Source organism: Atractosteus spatula, chromosome 21 (assembly GCF_055471065.1).
Source record: "Atractosteus spatula isolate fAtrSpa1 chromosome 21, fAtrSpa1.hap1, whole genome shotgun sequence".
Lineage (NCBI taxonomy): Eukaryota > Metazoa > Chordata > Actinopteri > Semionotiformes > Lepisosteidae > Atractosteus > Atractosteus spatula.
Genome location: NC_142726.1, coordinates 5186149 through 5208594, shown reverse-complemented (window position 1 = coordinate 5208594; position 22446 = coordinate 5186149). Strand labels below are relative to the sequence as shown.

The 22446-nt window shown below is 40.4% G+C and overlaps 1 protein-coding gene across 2 annotated transcripts in view; it reads left to right on the top strand.

The window, feature by feature from the left end:
- Positions 1 to 20558, top strand: part of plcg2 (phospholipase C, gamma 2) — a 50217-nt gene extending 29659 nt beyond the window's left edge. For both annotated transcript variants that reach the window (XM_088938915.1, XM_088938916.1), the window contains exons 17-33: positions 603 to 781; positions 984 to 1184; positions 5377 to 5496; positions 6799 to 6979; positions 8703 to 8771; positions 9282 to 9391; positions 10087 to 10183; positions 10644 to 10710; positions 11565 to 11734; positions 13439 to 13541; positions 14264 to 14470; positions 15492 to 15631; positions 16716 to 16830; positions 17794 to 17961; positions 18837 to 18925; positions 19234 to 19424; positions 20057 to 20558. In XM_088938915.1, coding sequence (XP_088795041.1) covers positions 603 to 781; positions 984 to 1184; positions 5377 to 5496; positions 6799 to 6979; positions 8703 to 8771; positions 9282 to 9391; positions 10087 to 10183; positions 10644 to 10710; positions 11565 to 11734; positions 13439 to 13541; positions 14264 to 14470; positions 15492 to 15631; positions 16716 to 16830; positions 17794 to 17961; positions 18837 to 18925; positions 19234 to 19424; positions 20057 to 20099 — 2250 coding nt within the window. In that variant the 3' untranslated portion in view covers positions 20100 to 20558. The remainder of the gene's footprint in view (positions 1 to 602; positions 782 to 983; positions 1185 to 5376; positions 5497 to 6798; positions 6980 to 8702; positions 8772 to 9281; positions 9392 to 10086; positions 10184 to 10643; positions 10711 to 11564; positions 11735 to 13438; positions 13542 to 14263; positions 14471 to 15491; positions 15632 to 16715; positions 16831 to 17793; positions 17962 to 18836; positions 18926 to 19233; positions 19425 to 20056) is intronic.
- Positions 20559 to 22446: the final 1888 nt, after the last annotated feature.

Below are 22446 nucleotides of genomic sequence, written 5' to 3'. Positions count from 1 at the left end.
TCCTGAATTTATTTCTCCTAAACATGTCTGGCTTTGCCTTCCAATGAGTTCATACAATAGCTGACCCCAATATGTAGAAGCCATGGTAAATGAACAGACTCTGTCAGCGGTAGGCTGTTCAGGCTGTTGAGAGTTCAAACAATTTGTGTTTGAACTGTGGAAATGACATTGGCTTTAATCACTTACCCTGGCCAGATCACACTGGCATCCTGTTAAAAACCTGCACTTAGATGACCATCATTATGGTCAAAGAAATCCTTCTGAAAAAACGAGACATGACTGCGCTGCCAAAGTTCAAACCCTGGTGAAACAAAGGCCACATCCTGTTCAACCTAGTCTTATTATTTGCAGAGATTCAAGGTACAGTATTATTCAGGGATTTGAGCGTGGGGGAGCCCCTCATTTTTTGGTCATTGAAACATTCGAACGACTGATTCCGAGTGATTGATTCCTTGAACGATTCTGAATGGAACCACATGGGCTCAGAGTAATTCACCTCCATAGTGTCCGGATGATCGATTCAATCTTTCGAACGCTTGATTCCGTGAACGATTCCGAATGAACCTGCGTGGCCTCAAATGCGCTCTGCTGTGTTGTTCCAGAATGTGAAGAAGTCGGAGCTGCACTTCACGGAGAATTGGTTCCACGGTAAGATGAGAGAAGGCCGGCAGACGGCAGAGAGGCTCCTGCAGGAGTTCTGTGCAGAATCCGGGGGCAGAGATGGGACATTCCTGGTGCGGGAGAGCGACACCTTTGTCAAGGACTTCACGTTGTCATTTTGGTATTGTGTGACCTCCTCCATTGTCTCAGCGCAGCAAAGATGTGTTTTAGTCAGCTGATGTACATTATAAACATATTATGCATTACTGTGCAAATGTTTATGGTATTATATTCGGTTAAAGTCCCTATTTTATTTATTTGTTTGTTTTGTTTTTTTGTGTCTGGGGTGAGTTCCGATCTGTGGTCGATCTGTCGTCCTCCAGGAGGGGTGGAAGAGTTCAGCACTGTCGCATTCGCTCAGGAACAGAGAATGGCAACACTTTCTACTTCCTGACGGAGAACCTGCACTTCGACAGCGTCTACAGCCTCATTCTCCACTACAAGGAGAACCCACTGCGGTGCCTGGAGTTCGACCTGCGGCTCACTGATGCTGTGCCCAGACCCAACCCCCATGAGTGCAAAGAGTGAGTGCAGCTCTACCGCTTTCGAGTGCATGTGGATGGACTAAGAGCATAAGAAAGGTTACAAACGAGAAGATGGCCACGTTGCCCATCTAGTCTGTTTTGTAGTTAATAGATCCCAGGATCTCATCCAGCCATGTCTTGAAAAAAAAAATGTTCACTCTGAAGAAATCCGATGAGTCGACTTTATTCGATGCCTTTTGAATATTTTGAATTGTTCTGTCTTTGTATTCTCCTCTGTTGAAGACTAAAAATGTTTGGTTCCTTCAGTCTGATGGTGTAGGACATTCCCTAAAGCCCCTTATTTATTGGGGCTTTATATTATTAAGCATAGAAGGGTTGAGCCTGGTCAGTACCTGGATGGGAGACCCCTGGGAAAAACTAAGGCTGCTGCTGGAAGTGGTATTAGTTGTGCCAGCAGGGGGTGCTCACCCTGCGGTCTGTGTGGGTCCTAATGCCCCAGTATAGTGACGGGGACACTACACTGTAAAAAGGCACCATCCTATGGAGGAGATGTAAAACCGAGGTCCTGACTCTCTGTGGCTATTAAAAATCCCAGGGCGTTTCTCAAGAAGAGTAGGAGTGTTACCCCAGCGTCCTGGCCAGATTTCCCCCCTGGCCTCCTAATTATCCCAGTCTATGAATTGGCTTCATCACTCTGCTCTCCTCCCCACTGAGAGCTGATGTGTGGGGAGCGTACTGGTGCACTATGGCTGCTGTTACACCATCCAGGTGGGGCTGCACACTGGTGGTGGTGAAGGAGAGTCACCATTACCTGTATAGCGCTTTGAGTGGAGTGTCCAGAAAATTATGTATTGGGTCTTTGAAACCAGGAAGTGATGTTCATTCCCTCAGGTCTGAAAGGTTTATATCGCTCTGCCTGCCCGACGCAGTTCCTGTATACCTCATGGTTAGGTGGTCATCTCTCAGTCATGTGGGTCAGAGCAAAAATAATTTCTGCTGCCTCTGCGTGTACAAGAACACGCATATTATTGCATGAGGATGACTTTTGCAAATGAGACCATGGTCATTGTGGGATAGTTTTCTGGTTAACACAAAATTAAAGTGAGGTTCAAGCTGAAAACCACTTGCTGAAATTCAGTGTTTGCTTGGAGGTAACCTAGATGTCTCTGCTCACCTCATCTCATGTTCACCTGAAATGATGAATAACTCAACTGGTTAATGCAGTTTACTCCCCCGACAACACAAAACTGACATAGCATTTAATAAATTACAATTTTTTTTTTTAATTTTAATTTTAAAGAGTTATACTTAGTTCAAATAAAATGTATAGCTGCAATTGCAAATATATATGTTTTTCATTATTACTATTTTTTTTAATTAGCCTTAAGGAGATGCATTTTTAAAGTTGTTTTATTTCATACAATCTGTCAGTGAGCTAAATTGTTTGTGAAGATTCAGGTCAGTGCTACTGTATATTATCAGATCTGGAGCCATTCTGCTGTTGAAGTGTATTATCAGACTGATTTGCACCTACACTGTAGAATAAAAGGCTTAACAAATCAGAATAATGATTGCCATGCCAGAGAATGCTTTCAAAACTATAAAAAAACTATACATGTGTGTAGCTAATATCATTAGTAACAATGTATAATTTAAGATAATACTGCAAACTAAGGTCAATCAAAGTCACAGGAGTTGTTCGTTTTAAGGAATGTCTTATTGTGTTTTATTTGTAAATACAGAAGTCAACATGAATATATTGTGTGTCTGTATCACCTGTCTCTTGGCATGCTAGCGTTTGAAAGCAGGCTAATCGCTCCAGAAGAAGGTGTTATTTAAATGCCATTGTGACCCTTATAGGACTGGTGTGATCACCTGAAAATAACTGTAAATAACTGTAAATAAATGTAATGTTTCAACCAAGATCCTGAATCATTATGAGTCCATACTGTATATTTCAATCATGTTGTTAAAAGTGTCAGTTTTAGTCAGTGATCTAAATGTTTTTTGTATTTTTGTCCTCTTTGTCAAATAGTAAAATAAATTAATTGAAACAATGCTGGAATGAAAACTAGAAGGGTTTGAAGTTTAATTAATTACTCAATTACTACTGTGCCACCTGACCCCACTATTTTATAGGAAAAAAATACCTAAACTACATAACATAGAAAGTGCTTGCAAATTCTTACAGACCTTCCTGTGGATACTTTATTTCTTTATTTGCAGAAAGGATTGTTAATTAGCACTCAATATTTCTAATAGAAATTTCGATTTTTGAATTGTGCATGTTTCTTGTATTGCTGATTAGAAAGCAGTGGTCTGTGTAACCAGGCAGTGGTGAATATGTGAATTAGCAGACAGATGTTTCTGCTTAATGACACGGCATTAACACACACAGGGTGTGTTGTACTGTAGCCTGTCACAAAGTGGACAGTCTTCCATGGTCTGTATTTTAGATCACAGTTCATCTTCGAGACTGCTTATCTGAAATATACTGTTCTTTTACCATGGTATAGCACTGTAGGTAGATTATAGAACTTAAATTGGAGGGTTGTGTAAGTTACTGGAAAATGTTTTGAAAGCCAACAGTGTTTTAAAGAAGCTGGTAATTTGCACATATTCTGTATGTATGGCAAAAATCAAATTAAAGAGCGAGCACCGATTTCTATATTACAATATTGTGGTGTAAGGATTCACACTTTTTATATGATCTGTAAGTTATATTCATTAATAAAATAGAAAAAAACATTTATATTTGTGTTGGTTGGTGGCTAGAGTGAAGGTGAGGCAAAGATGTCTTTGAGCCATTCTGCATATTTTCAGTATTTCCTAATTGTCTCGCATGTCTACATTTGTGTACTTGCTTGAAAATATCATCTTTTTTCCTGCTAACTGAATAAATAACACATTTTCAGGAAAGACTATTCAGGGTATATTTCCAGGAACTGTACAGGTGAAGCTAATTCATGTTGCTAAAAAACTAAAGTAATTCCATTGCTGGAAAATTAATATTGTTTCTTTGAAGAACAGTATTGTCAGCCCATTTGGCTCTGTTTTTCAGTTTCAGGACAGCTTTTATGGGCTATATTTGGAGCATTTTGCTTTAGCTGTTTGAATTAAGTACTCAAAAACATTAAGCACTTCAATAAAACTTCACAGTGCAATGGGATTTGTTACAGTATATATTTAGTAGCTGGTCACATTTTCACCGGCATTTTGCAAAAATTTAGATGTTTGGTACAAAGTGCAGAGCTCTTCAGAAAATACTGAAGAGAGAGACTCTCCAGCTAGGTGGAGATTTTCACTGTTGAGAAATCTTCAGCACCTCCGTTAGAGGAAGTGTGTTGTGTGATAACTGCGAGTCTGATTAAAGAGGTCATGACATGATGTTCACTTGGTTTACTGGAGATGCCAGCAGTGCTCCAGATACAGGTAGTCATTAACTATGTACGCTATAAGCATGTTCTAAATTCACAATGAATTCTAGTTATATGTTATAAAACACTTATGGCTACCTTACAACGGACTTTTAAGTGCAGTATACAAAACTATAATGCACTGTTGATCTAATTCAAACTTAAGTCAAAGGCAAGTAAATATGTTGCATTTTCTTTCAAAGTTGATGATATAACTATATATTTTTAAAATATATTCAAATAACATTTGTTTAATTTATTTTTGCTTGTGTAATACTTCAACTATTGACTAGATTTGAGGATTATTTTAAGATCCCCAGAAATGCTTAGAAATATTACTTTGAATTAATTTTCTGCTAAGAATATTCAAATAAGCAATTAGTGTATTAGCACTACAAACTCTGTTCAATAATTAGGAATGGCTACTATCAGAAAATATCGCAGCCTACCCGGCAAGCAACAAGCGCAAGGCAGGGTACAGCCTGGACAGGACACCAGTCCATCGCAGGGCAAGTGCTAGCCAGTCATGCATAGGGACAGTTTGGATGCCATGGTAAAGGCCGAGGGGGGAATTGGGCCCGGACATCGGGATAACTCCCTACTCCTATCGAGAAATGCCTGGGGATCTTTAATGACCACTGAGAGTCAGGACCTCGGTTTAACGTCTCATCCGAAAGACGTTAGTAGGATTAACGTTTCTCTGAATTACGACATTTACTTCTGTGTGTTAAATTGCTTTGTGCAGCTCCGGTAATCTCACAAATGCGAGAGGGATGATGAAACGGGCTCCTGATTGTCTGTTAATTCCCCGCTAGGTGGTACTACAACAACCTGAGCCGGGGGGAAGCCGAGGACATGCTGATGAGGATCCCCCGTGATGGAGCGTTCCTAATCCGCAAGAGAGAGGAGCCGGACTCGTTTGCCATCACTTTCAGGTGAAATCCCCATTCTCCTGCGACGCAGATGAGATGATTTACCTTATTCTCAGTGAGGGCAGATTTCTCATTTGCCGTCTGCCATGGTTCTGCAGGTCAAATGTAGACGATTATAATCCCATGATTTACCAGAGGAAATGCCTGGCTATATTTACACACACACAAAGCAAGAAAAATATGGTACTTTCCATATTACTGTGCTATCATTCATTTAAAATAATCTACTGACAAGTGCTACATAAACTGTATAAATAATACCATAAATTGGAAAAGGCCAAATGCAAGAAGATTCTGATTAAACTAAATTCACCAAACCAGCTGCTTTTACCCTTTACCCTTTACTTTAGATATATTACTTTTTTAGATGTTAATACTTCATTTGTAGAAATACCACTCCTCTCTTTTTCTTAATTGATGAACTGGCTGGGTCAGAAGACCTTATACCTTAGTAGCTGTTGCTTCAACTGGACAACCTACATATGAGTTATGGTATTACTTTTTAACTAAGAACTTACATGATCACTCATTCCTTCAGTTTTCCCCTCTCACCCCTTTCATTAGTCCTGTAGGTGAAACCTTGACTAAATGCTACAGTTTTAGCCACCTGAGGCACACGGTCATCTTACCTCCACCTGCCTCCCTTCTCCAGGAGTCAATGTAGTATTCAAGGTATCAGATTTAACTGACATTTTATGTCTGAAGGACCTGGTTACTCCATGAAACTAATCTGAAAACTCCAGGAGAGTCCCAGCAAGAAAAGTGGGATACGTTTGCTGAATTAACAAATAATTTCTTTTTTAGCACTACATAAATTAGACAGTTTTCGCATTTCAAAGTGAACACCGTCTCCTTTTACAAACACACGTTACAGTTAAGTTTCTGTGCAGATTTAACGTAAGAATATTTTTCCAAATCTGTAAATGTGAAATAACTAAAAAACACTTCAATCTGGATTGAAGTTAATCAGACTCACATAGGCGAACTGCAAAATCTTGTGCAAGATTGACTTTTTAAACTCCGAACTCCAAACTTTCTGAACTCAACTTTTTTAAGTGAAAGACATTGTTTCTGGGTTTTTTTTACGTTCTTGCCTCACCAGCTGGCCTTGCGCCTGTCCATTTTTGCAGCCACTTTCTTACAATGGGGGAAAGGAGAGTCTGCTGGAGCAAACATGAGACAAACTCTGTTAAACTTGCAACATGGAAATGAAACACAGTCTCAGCGGATGTCGGACGAGGGGAAGCATCCTGTTGAAGCTCCAGGCCTTGCTGTGCATGTGCTAATGGAATGCTGTGATTCCAGGGGGGATGGCAAGGTGAAACACTGCCGGATCCAGAGAGAGGGTTCCATGTTTGTCCTGGGCACCTCCACCGAGTTTGAGAGCCTGGTGGAGCTGGTGAACTATTTCAGGACCAAGCCTCTGTACCGCAAAATTAAACTGCGGTACCCCGTCACCGAAGAGCTGGTGAAGAGGTTCAGTTCGGTAAGTACCCCTGACTCAGACCCAGGCCAGCTGGTCTGCCTGCGGCAAACCTTCTCTTTTGTACCACAAAGGCCACTTTGCGCTGTTTCGTGCTCTAAAAAACACAGCAGGGGGTTACGACCAACAGAGTTCACTTTTTATCGTTTTTTTTTTCCTTTCAGTTTCTCATATTCACTTTTCACTACTCAAGATTGCATAGAATTTAAAATGCCGGCAGAATCGGAAAGTACGCTCATACATTTTCTGAATGTGCTTTGTCCAGTTCTGGGTTGTGGGGGAGCCATAGCCTATCCCTGCAAGCAACAGGCACAAGGCAGAGTTCACCCTGGACAGGATGCCAGTCCATCGTGTGCAGCAGAACACACACAGGCACAAACACTTGCACAGCGGGGCCAATTTTCCCAGAAGCCAATTAACCTACTAGTATGTCTTCCTCTGGGAGGAAACGGGAACCTGGAGGAAACCCACATGAACCCGGGAAGAACATACAAACTCTACACAGACAGCACCCCATAAATCGAACACAGGGCCTCGGTAAAGCATCAATGCTAACCGCTCCACTACTGTGCCACCAAAATTGTAAAGTAAATTAAAAAATTAAAATTATTCAAACACATGAATATTGTAATATCCATTATTTCCTTCTTGAGTATTTTGCAAGCATTATTTCAGAGACATTCATCTCAAAAGCTTTTACTCAGATTTTATTTTACCACAGTACAATGTGATAGCACAGAGCTATAAAGTTCTGAAGACTTTATAACGTGCTAGTTAACAATCCCTGGCTGCAGACTCAATAAAAATTGTATTAATGATAAATCTTTCCAGAAATGCCTGTGCATCACTGCAGGAGACGGGATTTAATCAACATTCTAGAATTAATTACTTTCACAGATTTGACAGATTTCAGTTTTTCTTAGCCAGCATGCCAAATCATCCAAAATAAATCTGAATAATACTTTTAAAGATTGATTTTTGTTGCATGTTAGAGAGGATAGCAATCAATTCCTATCTCATAGATGCCTTACAGTATCTAGCACTTTGTTCTCCATCTCCCCTGCACAGAAACATGACTCAAGAGGTTAATACTCGTCTCATTCATTTTTTCAGACTGATCTACAAGATAACATAAACCTTCACTCCTTCCATTTCTGTTCTGCTAATAAATACGAATACTTACGAAAGTACCAATACTGTACCTCTACAAATAATCTACAGACCTTTTGTAGATCATGCTGAAATTTCCAACTAATGCTTGAAAAATTAAATTGTACCTTTTAAGTACAGTAATTACAGTATGCAGATTTCAAGAATACTCTGAGATTTTGATTGTCTCTGATTTCAATTAGAAGAATTATTGTTGGTGTTGACAATCATTATTATTGACAAGGCAGTGAATTTAATAATAACATTTCAAGCCTTTGCCAGTAGGAGAGTTTTTGAAGTTACAGTACCTGTTGTTATGCATCCGCGTAAAATTTCCAGGACGTTTAAATTCTCAGTCTCTGGGACCTGCGCGAGTCAGGATTAGTTTCTAAATCCTTTTTGGCCATCAAGCAGTAAGGTTGTGAAGAAGACACTTAAGTAATACTATGACAGGAGTTCAGTATTTCTAGAACTTTCTGACAAACTGTGCTGTACCCTACTGTTACTGTGGTTTGGTTGGCGTTGAAGTGGTAAGCACTAACCTCATTTCAAGTCAAATTTTTGCTGTGTCTGACAGGAGAGAGATTCTGCCAGTCTGTACGAACTCAAGATGTACGTGCAGCCTAACGAAATTGAACCCTCTTTGGTAAGTTAATTTGGATTAATGGTAAAAATAAAATGAAATGCAATACATTTCTGTGAGCAAAAATCAGCGTAGGTTAATTTCCAATGGCTGTTTATTCATTCTCATTTTCTTTCCACTGTCTTTGATGGTGTGTGTGAATATTGTTTCCCACATTTTAGTTGTATCTATTTTAGCATTTGCAAAATATTTTTCCTTGTTAGAGACCATGCATTTGCTCTCCCTTTAGATGCAGTGCATTTATTTTAGACATAAACTAACAAGGACAGAAGTGTTTATTGAATGGTTTCTCAGTGGTTGCAGGCATCTGCTGTGCATGACCAGTAGCATCAGGTGCCAAGAAACGGTCCTAACTTCTTTGTGCTTTAGGATTCATTGTGAACTGGTTTCAAAACCGAAGAGCGATTACAGGACAGAAGAGAGAGCATCTCCTGTGAATGAAGTTTAAAACTGCTGCACAGATCCCCGCTATATGCCTATTACTGAGGTGGCTCGTCTCTTTCCCCCTGACAGCCCAAGAACACAGTGAAGGCACTCTATGACTACAGAGCTATGCGATCAGACGAGCTGAACTTCTGCAAGGGAGCTCTGATCCACAATGTTGTGAAGGAAGATGGCGGCTGGTAAGGGAACAATAAAAATTGTTTCAGTCTCACTTCATAAAAATTGAGGCCTAAAACTAAATGCAGAGCCAGAAAATCAGCTTGTCTGTGCTACAATTAAGCTTTTTTTCTAAGCTTGAGTCAGGTATGCTTGCTTAGGGATTCTGTTAAACTGGTTTTAGTTATAATATCAATAGAGAATTCTGCCTATGGATTAGCATTAGTTTAGTCATTGTTACTTCGCCAGATTACATACCTTGGAAATTAGTACTGAATTGCACAGGGCTTGTGATTTTTCATTCTTAGACTGATGGTCAGGCTGATTGGGTTGGAATTTCTCTTCTTGTATGCTTGCTTCCCGAAAGGTAGACTTTCGGCTTTGGTAACACCTTATAAAAAACAACCATTTGACATGCTAATAATATCAGAATATTCAACATGGGTGCAGAGAGACCTGTCTGGACTTTTAATTTCTGCTTCCTGTAAATGTTGTCATACAATAATGCATTCTTGAGTTATTTTTCTGTCAAGGGAAGCGCTCTAATACATAACAATATAGTACCGCTTTTGATTTTTTACACAGAAGAATAGTATGTAGAACTGTAATGTTGAAGTGGATGGATTTGGGCAGTGCATTTGCAAATTATTTATCAGATTGACTTAACAGGGTGGCCTTGTGGATGTTGTGAACATGATCATTTTCAATGTCCCTGCAGGTGGAAAGGAGACTATGGGGGAAAAGTGCAGTTGTTCTTTCCTTCAAACTACGTAGAGGAGGTTTCCAACAATAGCAATGCTGAACCAATAAACCAGGTGAAGTTGGGCGGGGGTTCCCATGCCTTTCAAAAGCAAGAGACAAGAGCAGCTGCATTCTGGGTTTGATATTGGGAAGAAGTGAGAAAGCTTCTTGCACTCATACTGTACATTCAGTCCGGTTTGGTATTACCAATGATACTTTCATTATTTATTTTATGTATAATAGTATTTATGGATTTATGTATTTTCATATAACATTCTGTAGGACACTTCAAATTGATTAAAAGGTGCAGCATTGTACATAAGCACAAGTGTTTAAATAAGCCATTTTGTGATTGATATTACTGAAGGCTGCTGTAGGAAGATCTTTTTCCAGGTTTTAAAGCAAAGTTTGAGCTTGTGGTTGTCTTGACAGGAACTGCAGACAAAACCAGATGCACAGCAGAGAGACAATGGTAGGAAAGTGGACCTGAAAATAGACAATTTTGTAAAAACTACCTTTCGTTGCTTTGTGCAGGTCGTCGAAGACAACCCTCTTGGAGAGCTGTGCAAAGGAATAGTGGATCTTTCCAAATGCACTGTTTGTAAGAACTTACTTAACTTATCTTTCATCATGCTAGATGTGTTAAAAGGCACTTTCACAGCTGCATGCAAGTGACAGTGACCATCACATCAGTTCTTCCCTTGGTAAACGCAACACAAAGGTTAGAAATTCTAACAGCTAAAGTTCCAGTTGTTTTTACTTCACTACTACTCTAGAGATGAGCTTTATTGACTTGAAAGGAAAATGAAACACGAGGGTGTTTTGAAGACTTTCAACCTTTGACAGAGTGGAAATATAAAACGTTTAGTAGGCGTATTAGTGGAGCTCTGTCAAGCAGTGAGGAACTCGATCTGTCACTTTGGGTGACCTTTAAGAGTGCAGGCTATATTTTTCGGAAATAAGAGCTCTGCCTTTGATTCTTGGAAGGCAGGGACCCATTTAAACCCAATGGGAAAACTGGAGGTGTATTGTTAACGTTTGCCACTGCTGAGCTGATAGATTACGATGATTGGGAACAGAGTTCTGCATATTGTCAGGACTGTTCTGGCAATAGAAAAGGCAAAGCAAGAGCAAGAAGCTTGAAATTGCCCCGCTGAGCAATATTTTAATGGTTTCCTTTTAACAACTAACAACCTGAGTTAGACAACCATTCGAATAACATGGTGTAAATAAGGCCTTTGAAGTGAAAGAAGTTTTTGGCCCCCTGTCTTGAAATATTTTAAAGAAAATATTAATTCCAACATGCCTATTAATGGACATTATGTGGATTTTCAAAACCAAGGTGACTCAGACTTTGCAGTGCAGGTAAAGGTTTAGAGACCTGTCCAGAAGACAGTGCAAATTTCTGTGTGAAGCTCAGCCGATGCCTGACCGTAGCCTGTACAACAACAACAGGTAAAACACAGAAGATGAAGAATGGGATGCAATTTCTGCTCACCATCGAAACCAAGGAGGAGGAGGGTGTGCAGCCCTTCGACGTCACCACAGACACTGTGGAAGAGCTCTTCGAGTGGTACACGGTCATCTGGGCAATCACGGAGAATGAGAAGAGCAAACAGTTCAAGGTGAGAGGTACCCAAGAGGTAGTGGTCATATCAGCCCCATAGCTCAGGAATTCTCCCTTGCCTTGCAATTGTATACCTTTTTTATAAAAATTAATTTTAGAAGAAACCATTGCGTCATGTCCAAATATTAAGATCACTTTATTGCCCGTATACAATTTCTTGCATAAGGAATTTGTCTTTTTCACAGACCCCAACTTGCTCTCCATGAGACACACAGACAGGGAGAGAAGCTTGGGGTCAGAGCGCAGGGTCAGCCATTTATATGGCGCCCCTGGAGCAGTTGGGGTTAAGGGCCTTGCTCAGGGGCCCAACGGATTAGGATTCCTCTGCCGTCCATGGGATACGAACCGGCAACCTTCCAGCCACAGGCGCAGATCCTTAGCCACAGAGCCACCGCTCAGCCCAATCCTAGTAAGACATTCGAAACCTGGTAGCATCGAGAGACAGCCTGAAACCTGTATTACTCCTGACTAGTACTTGCAGGGAATTAGATATCCCTGAACCACTGATGTTGCACGGCGGTAGATTATGGTTGCTGTTGAAAACACTGACCTGTAATTGTTTTGTACTGGTGTCTTTGTTGATTAGAAAACTTTGCTTATTAGAATGTGTCACACACAGGAACTTCCTGCTCAACTGGGTGGAGACATTATAGTATTTCACATTTGACAACGCTTAAGCAATCATCTTTGTACACTGTTAGAGTGGAGCACAAAATGGTTAGATAACGGATGATTAATATGTTCTCTGTTTTATTTTTTTGTTTTTTCATTTTCTGCTGAACTAAGGAGACGCTTTTTTCATTAACAGTTTAAGAGGTGATATCAGTAATTTGGGATTTTTAGTTAGCTTTGCCTTTGTTTTGTGTAATGTACCACAAATTTCACAAGTAATGATTTACGTCTTTAAGGCTTTCATTATAGTATGTCCTCTCAATACTAATCCAGGCAACATCTTTCATAAACTACTTGCATAGTGAGGTGGACCCACAGGTATTTTAAAGTTCCTGTTACTTACAGTATAAAACAGTGCCACTCCTTTTAAAAGTGGTAAGCTTACAAGCAACCAAATGAGCTAGATGTAACCCTTATTACGACTAACATTTCTGATTAGTTGTTCTAACAGTTCAGTTACCTTTATGCTTAAATTCTGTCTGCTTTTGTATTGCTTCTCACCATAGTTTACAAGATTTCAGTCTTTTTCATATGCAGTTTCTTCAAGAGTAGTGTATTCCATTTTATATTTATAGTACATTCTTGCTACCTGCATGTTAAACCCTGCACTTTTCTATGTAAAATGTCATCTCCCGGGTGTTTGCCCAGTGTTGACAATTGTGCACCCTGAAGCAGTGAATTTTGGATAACAGCAGGAGACCCTGGTTTTCTCTTAGTAATTCATTGCAGAACCTGGTTAACACTGGTGTTATATCGCCATCTGGTGTTCAAACTACTCCTGGATTCATGCTTTACTTTTCACCTTTCAGTTGCCTCAATACAATATTTCATAATCAGCCTGTATTCAGCTAAATGCCAGCTATGTACTAAGGTTTAGTTTAGAATTAGGTTTCTGCCTGGTGTCACGCCGATTTCGAGTTTGTTTTTGCGTTTTTCTTGCCTTACTGACCTGCCTTGGTTCTGTCTTCACAAGGAGGTCCAGAACTGTGCCCAGCTGTGTGCAGTCAGTGCTGTGTTGCTCTCATTGCAGATGGAGCAGCAGAAAGAGAGTGAGAAGAGGGACCTGGTGGCGATTGAAATGTCAGACCTTGTCGTTTACTGTCAGCCAAGGAGCAAAGACAAGGACAGTTTTGGTAAGTGCTTAATCTAGGACAACCAGCATTACAAATGATCTTCTCGCATGAAGGAAACGCATAAGAGCCACTTTAACTTGATGTGCGCAAATATTTATCTAGACAATATACTATAAATTCAATATTTTGGTCCAATTCTAATATTGCTGACACAAGCTGATGAATATAAATGGATGTTGTGCTTCATATGTTGGCATCAATTCATGTGACTGTGGGAATTGGAGTCCTGTCAGTAGATCGGCTCTGTAACAAACCAGCTCACTTGCGAGGAATGAACCAGGGAGGCAGCTGCTCCTGTGAAGCTGGGGAGGAGGGCGGAGTGCACAGACATTTGGGTATCCAGAGGGTATTTGCATGGGTAAATGGAACAGTGAGATTAGATTTCAAACTCCTCTTGAACAACCGCTCAATCAATCACACCATTTAACTTGTTGGGCTTCAGTAGTTTTGTTTTCAAAAGAGAATGTTTTTGAATACTTAGTATTTAATATACCCTAAACCAGTGGTTCTCAAACTTTTTGGACCAAGTACCACCCCTGATCAAACCAAAGCATCCAAGTACCACCTACAAGTCATCTTCTCATAGGAACCCCAGAAATTCTCAATGAAGTTTTTTACCAAGGTAAAATAAATGAAGTTTATGTAAATGTAAGTTTTTAAAACTACTGCATAACAAACTACCACAATATAGGTAATGAAAGTGGTGGATTTCCTCTCTCCAGCACAGTACGACTACAAGGAAATCCGCTCTTTTGTGGAGAACAAAGCTCCAGTACCCAAGAGGACAGCCAAAGAATTTCTTCGATACAACCGCAAGGCTCTGAGCAGGATCTACCCCAAAGGCCAAAGAGTGGATTCCTCCAACTATGACCCCTACCCTCTCTGGACCTGTGGGAGTCAAATGGTCGCTCTTAACTTTCAGACTCCAGGTGATAACTGGCATTAATAATTGAAAACAGAAGCACATGGGTTCAAAGTTTCTCTGAGTATATTTTTGAAGAATGAGCTTGCTCCAGTCCCCAGAAATGTTTATTTCAACGGGTCCTGCTAGGTCAAGTAAGATGCCTACACTCACCAGCAGCAGATGTCATTATTTACTGAGTACTTGGCATCCTAAAGCATCCCAGGGCACTTCCCAAATAGGAGGGAACTCACTTCATCCACCACTGAAGTGCAGCTCTCACCTGGTTGATGCACAGCAGCCGTTCTGCTCCACAGCAGATCAGGTGGAGGAGTGAGAAACGGCTCCAGTTTAATTAAGGGTGAAGGCAGCATGTTGGTGCAGTGGTTAACACACTGGGCTCCTGGGTTCTATTCCAGACCTGGGATGACCGTGTTTGTGTTTCCTCTGGGTGCTCTGGTTTCCACCCACACTCCAAAGACATACTGGTATGTAAATAGGCTTCTGGGAAAATTGTCCCTGGTGTGAGTGTGTGCGTGTCTTTGTATCTGTCCTGCGATGGACTGGAGTCCCTTCCAAGTTGTGTCCCGCCTTGTGCCCCATTGCCTGCTGGAATTGGCTCAGGCTCCCCCTTGACCCGGATTTGGAAGGAGTGGTTGGAAAATAGATGGACGGTCGAATTAGGGGTGAACTTTGGGTAGACCAGATTGTACAAGCCCAGAATGGAATTAAGTTAAAAACACTACTGTAACAAACAATGTGATCATTTTAATGACCGAGTAGGCAGGAAGTCAAATCTAAAGGACAGCGTCCCTTTAAGCACAATTCTTCAGACCAGGCTTTTAGTACTAAAGTGACCTGGATACATTTGCTTCACTTTTTTTTTCTTTTAAAGCACAAGCATTGGATAATGTTATGAAACAATGGTTAAATGGTTAAAACACACACACAGTATATATCAATTAGCTGTACCCTCTTCTGTATGATTATGATCTGGTCACGTTTGTTAGACAATAAGCAATGAAAGAAATGTGTCTGTTTAACCTTAGACAAGTACATGCAGCTAAACAACGCCTTGTTCACCCTCAACGGAAGGACTGGCTACGTGCTCCAGCCGGAGATGATGAGAAGTGACTCCTATGACCCACACATGGAGAGAAGAAATGTCAAACTCATCATCACTGTCCGAGTAAGGGACTCCTTCATGCAAAGCAGTTCTTCATCAGGTCTTTAGGGGTCAATTGGAAACTAAGGCGTTCATCCTGTTTGGTTTCTATTACAGTAGGTGATCGATCTGAGGAAGTCAGAGCATCCGTTTCCGCAAAGGAGCCGATTGGCTTGTTGCAATCACCTAAAACACTTTATGTACATTGTGTGTCATTTTACAGCATCGTAATGCATTGCACATTTTCCAGACACACTGTAGTTAACTATCGGAGAAATCCATGAGGAATGTAGCAGGGCTGTGGCGGGGGGCTTCGCAGGGAGTGGCGAACTTCTGAGCATCTGGCAGCTGCAGAAGTTGGTACGAACAGTGTTGATAACAGAGACAGTTTAAACAGTTATTGCAAAACTTAAGTCATCCCCAGTGTCCACTTAGCCACACAGAGGAGGAGTTACAGGATCACTTCTTACAGTTTGGATGTAATTAAAAATGTTTAACTTGTTTAACTGTCAATTCAAACATTTACTGTGCGGTGCCTAATTATAAGAAGGGCTTCACACCTCATGTATACTAATGGACTTTTTTGGTAGCTTACTGTTCTTTAATATTTAATACTTTTTGTTGGTTGAAAGCAATGAAGTATGGATTATTTGGAAAAGGAGGGTTTCTTTTTTTACCACCAGTATATACCGTAATCTATCTCTACCCTGAGGCAGTGAAAACCAAAGACATCTGTTATCCAATGCAGTATTTTTGTGTGTTTTTAATTGACTTTTTCATGTTGCATTTTAGAAATGACAAGATATGATGGCTGCGATTCTTGACACTGACATTTCGAACAGTAGCCAGAACCTTCTTACTGCTTACTATGAAACAAATTGTCACAGAGAGGTTAACAGTATAAGTACGAGGTTATTACTTTTGTCTCAAACATGTTAGCTGGTACTTTCTACTGTACTGACGGTCAAAATGGCTTTATAACCTTTTTCCTAACTGTGCCTTTGATCTCTTTCTCTTTTCTTGGTGGTGTGTCACTGCAGTGTTGCATATCCAGCAGGATGTAACGTAGGCTTGTCTGAATTGGTGATTTTATCTTGTGTTCTGAAAGGTAATCGCAGCCCGCCACCTCCCCAAACCTGGCAGAAGCATTACCAGCCCATTTGTAGAAATAGAGCTCTGTGGACTTAATGCAGAAGAAAGCAAATTCAAAACGATCGTGAAGAGTAAGTATTGTGAGCATAACTATGGTCTTCTTCATCTACAGTATAAACTGTTTCAGATCCATCCCACTACTGTAAGTCCCCTGTTTGAAAATAAACACTGTACTGCTATTCAGTTTTGACAGTGCCCTCATGAAACACAGCTGTTTGTTAAACTAGTTTTAAAATAAATTCCTTACTCTTATAAAGTGCTTTTCTGGGCACTTCGCTCATGTGTAGCCTTCATCTGGATGGTGCACCAGCAGCCAAAGTGCGCCTGTACGCTCACCACACATCTGCTATAAGTAGGGTGGGGAACAGAGTGATGAAGCCAGTTCATAGATGGGGATTATTAGGAGGCCATGACTGGTAAAGACCAGAGGGAAATTTGGCCAGGACACCAGGGTTACAGCCCTTTTAGATAAGGAGGTTCCTGTTAGTCTTTTGGTTTATGAGCACAACCATGAATGTTTAGTTTGACTTGGGCTTGAAAGGAAAAATCGGTTAGAAAATGGGTAGACGGATGGAGTATTGCATATATATATATAGTAATATAGTATTATTACTCATTTGCAAAGTAGAACATGTTTGTGAAGATAAAATACAGTAGATGACTCTCAAAATGAAAAGCTGGCTTAATTACTGTGTGACTGGTTACTGTGCTATTTCTAAAAGAAGCCGATTTACAATTAATAATAATTTTAATTGCTTTCACGTACATAGTGCTTTTTTTCTGCTGATGCAGGCCAGACAATGGCAACATGACGTCTTCCATTCCAGTCCATTGCAAGTCTTCCTTCCACCCTTTGCTGAACCTTTGTCACACTCTTCCTTCCGAGGGTCATTTGAGCAATGAAAGATCGATTCAGTAAGCAGTGTTCTGGCTGTGCGAGTCCTGCACTGTCAGGGACTGGAAGAGTTGAGGGTGGGAGGCCCCGGCGTAAGGTGAGAACAGAATCGCTTACAGGCCTGCTCTCTGCCCCTCAGATGACAATGGGCTGAACCCCGTGTGGCCGGCCCCTCCAGAGCCCGTGCAGTTCATGGTGTACGAGCCAGAGCTGACCTTCCTGCGATTCGTGGTCAACGAGGAGGACATGTTCTCTGACCCCAACTTCCTGGCCGAAGCGACCTTCCCTGTCAAGGGCATCAAGACTGGTGGGACTCAAAGGGCTTTTGGGGTTTACTTTACACCAGGACACCTCCTGTTAAACTTTAATTATTGCTTTTCACATGATCTCTGCATCATATTTAAAAGAAAGGTGTTCAAAAACACATTTTGAAATGCCTTGATTAATCATGACAGTTTTAAACATAGCGCTTGTCATATGTGAACTGTGTGTCTGGCTATTTAGTGTTGCAGTAGTCTCTATCAGCAGATCTGTTCAAGTGCTGCGAAAAATAAGACCACAAAGACAAAACCATTTGAATCGCGTAGTGTACAAGGCTAAACAACCAATCACAGTTCGACCAAGATGAAACGAAGAACAGCAAACCCTATTATCAAATTTACTGTGGTTTTTTTGGCTCAAACCAGATCAGTTCCAGTCACGTCAAACGAGGCATCCCGTTCTCAAAAACAAATGCTCCAGACCTAAAAGAAAAAATAGATCCAGATTCAATGTGGCACACAACAGTAGTAGATACAACTTGATCTAAACAATCTGTCTTGCTCCCTAGTGCAATCAATTATGCTCATGCAGCAGGGAAAATTTGCCGAAAATTCACATTCATTGTCTAGATCCCCATATAAATGGGTTCCAAAGAAGACAGCACCTCTGTTTCCCTGCTTGCCATCTCTACACCAAGATCTGCATAATATTATTATTGCTCACACCTGAAGAAGGCTCCATGGCTGAAACTTTCTTCTCTTTTCAGCATGGAATAAACCTATTACTTGTTCCTTTGCAGCCTACGCACGCATGCAGCTCCCCACCTGAACTACATAATATTCTTATTAATACAAGCCAGCAGCAAGGCTTCCCTTCAAACTCTGATGGTTGTGCTAAACTCCACTGGTGTTCTCTTGCTAGGATACAGATCTGTTCCTTTGAAAAACGGATTCAGTGAAGACATTGAGCTCGCTTCTCTTCTGGTGTTCATCGATGTGCAGCAGGTGGAGGTAAGGCTGATGAAAAGAAGATAATTACGGTGAGGTATTAATATCTGTTATTTTTATAACAGCAGCCCAGATAGCTCTGTTCTTTTAAGGGAGTTTTAAAAGAAAGTTACAAAGGAGGTCAAACTCTAATCTTACCCAGTTCTGCCTGCGTATGTACTATATGAATACTACTGGGTGTCTACCTCACACCTTTTTTGCTCAGTAGAGGTCAGGAAGCAAATCAGGTATTTCAACAGTCTTAATGTTAGACTTCGTGTTTTTTCCCCCCAAACCCTGGTCTCTCATTATCCTTTTCTCTTCACGTCCAGAAAACCGAAGAGGAGCTCTACCTGTCTTGCAGCCAGCTGCGGAAACGCCAGGCGGAACTGTCCAATGAGCTCTTCCTCTACGACACTCATCAGAACCTGCAGAAGGAGATTAACAGCCGCGATGAGTTGATGAAGGAGTTCAGCACCAACGAGAGGCAACTACACAAGATCCAGGACACCTGCAAGCAGAAGTATGCGTGACGCACACTTCAAAAAACGGTTTTTTTTTATTGTAGCTTTCATTTCCCATCAACCCTTTTTTGGTGAACTGACTGCTATTTTAGTTAACTTCCAGCAGGTGGCGCGAGTGATATTGCTTTGTACCCGAAAGCGTGAGCATCAGATAAATACGAGACATACAGTAACAGTGTCCATCCTGTGGTCTCTAACCTGTTATTCTGTTTCCTTGCAAACCTTTGGCATTTATTGTGAAAGGTGGAACTGAAGCTCTCAGCTGGCATCCACTGACCCAAAAATTTGTTAAACCAAATAATGTTCCAAACCAAAGGACACTGTACATAGTGAGAAAGAAGAACAAGTGTAATAATACAATAAAAATACATAAAATGAAATATGGATTTACTGTAAGACAATCAGACATAGGCCCTAGTAAAAACTGTGTTTTTAAGATTTGAAAAGAAACCAGGAATTTGTCTCTCAAAAAGTTGGGGCAAGGGCATTCCATAAGCGATGACATTGAGAGGCTGTGGGCTGATTCACACTCACATCTGTCTTCACATTTAAGTTAGAAACTTCACTTTCTTAATCAAAATACAAAGCATACTCATCTTCCGTCTCTTATTTTTCTCCATTTACGCGTAAGGATGAAGGAGAAAAAGATCAACAACAGCAAATTCTACTCGTGAAACCAGAGTTTTGCTCTTCTTCCTCAACGCGAAGCGACTTTGAAGATTTCGCATTGGCCTGGACTTGGACTTCCTCAGCACCTCGGTGGCTGAGGTGTCTTTGACCAGCTGGATCACATCACACACAGGATGTGGACAGACAGTGTGGTTTGCTGTTATCATGCTGTTGACGGTTGTTTTTTTAATGTTTAATTTGTGCTTGTGTCTTATTTATATTGATGCAATGTCTTTGCCAAACTAATAACGCGATATTGTTCTTCAGGAAAAATAGGTAATATTAGCAGGATTTTTTTTGTCTGCTTCTAAAGCACATCCCTTATGGCTCTTGTTTCTGGGTTGTTTTAATTCAGTATTCAATATGCTGTTTTAGAAACCAGGGTGAAAATGTACACTTGTTCAGAGACAGGTTTTTTATTCTTCAAGTTTTATTATTTGAATAAAAGTCTTTATTGAAATCTTTTCATTCTCACAAAGTGTCAATATTTCCTCTGATGATGTTTTCATTTTTGGTTAACTGTATACTGTTGCAGATATAAATATACGTTTTTATATACAGTATAGCAATTGAGCAACACAAAGTCTCTGTATATAGTGAAACTCAAATAATTAGATCATTATTTTTCCTGTTTTGGCTGATGCTTTTGTTTAAAATTTTTACAGAACACAACAGTAATAGCTGAGCAACACTTGCGATTTTTTTTATTTACTTATAGGATCTAGTTTTTAGGTGTGCTTTACAGAAGGCTGAAAACATGCGTACCTGTATATGTCCTGTCGGTTTTTTCCTGATTTTGCTCAGTTTTTGTGGATACATTAGAATGTGTTAACTCAAATGCTGCCATACTTTACAAATTCTCAAGTACCGTAATGTAAACTTAACATCCAGAAAACATCTCCAGAGTTACTGCACATTTTAAATATATTTACCCTTTACTGTCAGTATACTAAACATGACAAAGAAGAACATAGTTTGAGAATTGAGACTTTCACCTGTGTTCAGTAATAAAAAAAACACAAGTATCACTATTATCTTCTCTAGGAGACTATCAGTCCCAAGAAACACAGGGTAAGTCAGGAGAGCTCAGGCAAAGAAACCTTTATTTAAATACTTGTTAATGCTTTAGTTTGCATGACATCATTTAAAATACTGTTCGTGTATAATTGCATATTAACTTCTTGTTTAATTATGCATAATTACTTTCAATAAATGTTTAACTACTGTTGTCAAAATTTTAAAAACAGGAATACAACAAAATGTATGTAAGCTTTGCATGGTGGTTGTCCCTTACATATAGCTGAGAGTCGTGCCTTTACACAGTCAACTTCCTCAACACGAGCCTGAAGCATAAGATTTAGTTTTTCCTCTCAGTATTTTTACTGAGTATTATTTGTGTGGTCAACTTATAAACTGTGATTTGTTTAATTATAATCAAAAGTAATTAATAGCTTTGTTTCATATTAATCTAGCCCATGGTTGCATCTCAATTTAATATTAATGTATGCCATGAAAAGTGAAGGATTATCAAATATTGCGTTGTTGCATCATTTTATTGACCTTTGACCCCTCCATTCGAGGTGCCCCTTTGTGCTCTGTATCTCTTGCATGCTTAGCTCATTTGAAGAGCTGTAATCACCGAGCAGGAGGACCAACATTGCCGTCGCCACTCTAACTTCCACTGGACAGAGCCAAGAATCAGGTGGAAACTGGAGAGGAGGACAGAGCAAACCCCGATGCACAGCGAATGTCAGAGGTCACTTTAAAGGTCTCTTTTTTGCAGTTCATTGGCTGTGCCTGTTATTAATTACTGAAAGCATGATAATTACTCTTTTGACTGTGTGATGACTTCTGACTTCTGTATTCTGTGTTGTGTACTGCAGGTACAGTATACAGTAAGTGCCAAATTTCAGTATTTCTGTTCCTCTGCAACATCTAACATCAACATCTCTATCCTGCATCAGTTTGGACTTCGGATGGAATTGCACTGAGGTAAAATAGATATTGGATTCCATCCACCTGTTTTCTAACCACTTCATGCAATTGAGGGTCACAGGGGAACTGGAGCCTATCCCAGCAAGCATGTGCTCAGGGTGGGGTACGTTCTGGGCAGGACACCAGTCCATCACACCAGGGCCAATTTTTATTGGAGCCAATTTACCTACCAGTGTGTCTTTGCACTGGTGGAGGAAACCCACACATCTACTGAAGCACCCCTGGGCCAGATTTGAACCCAGGGCCCCAGCGCTGCGGGGCAGCAATGCTCACCACTGCACCGCCATGCTGCCCAGATATTACATTCCAGAACCGAAATCTAGAATAAGAACTAAGTTTGTTAGTTTTCACAGTAGG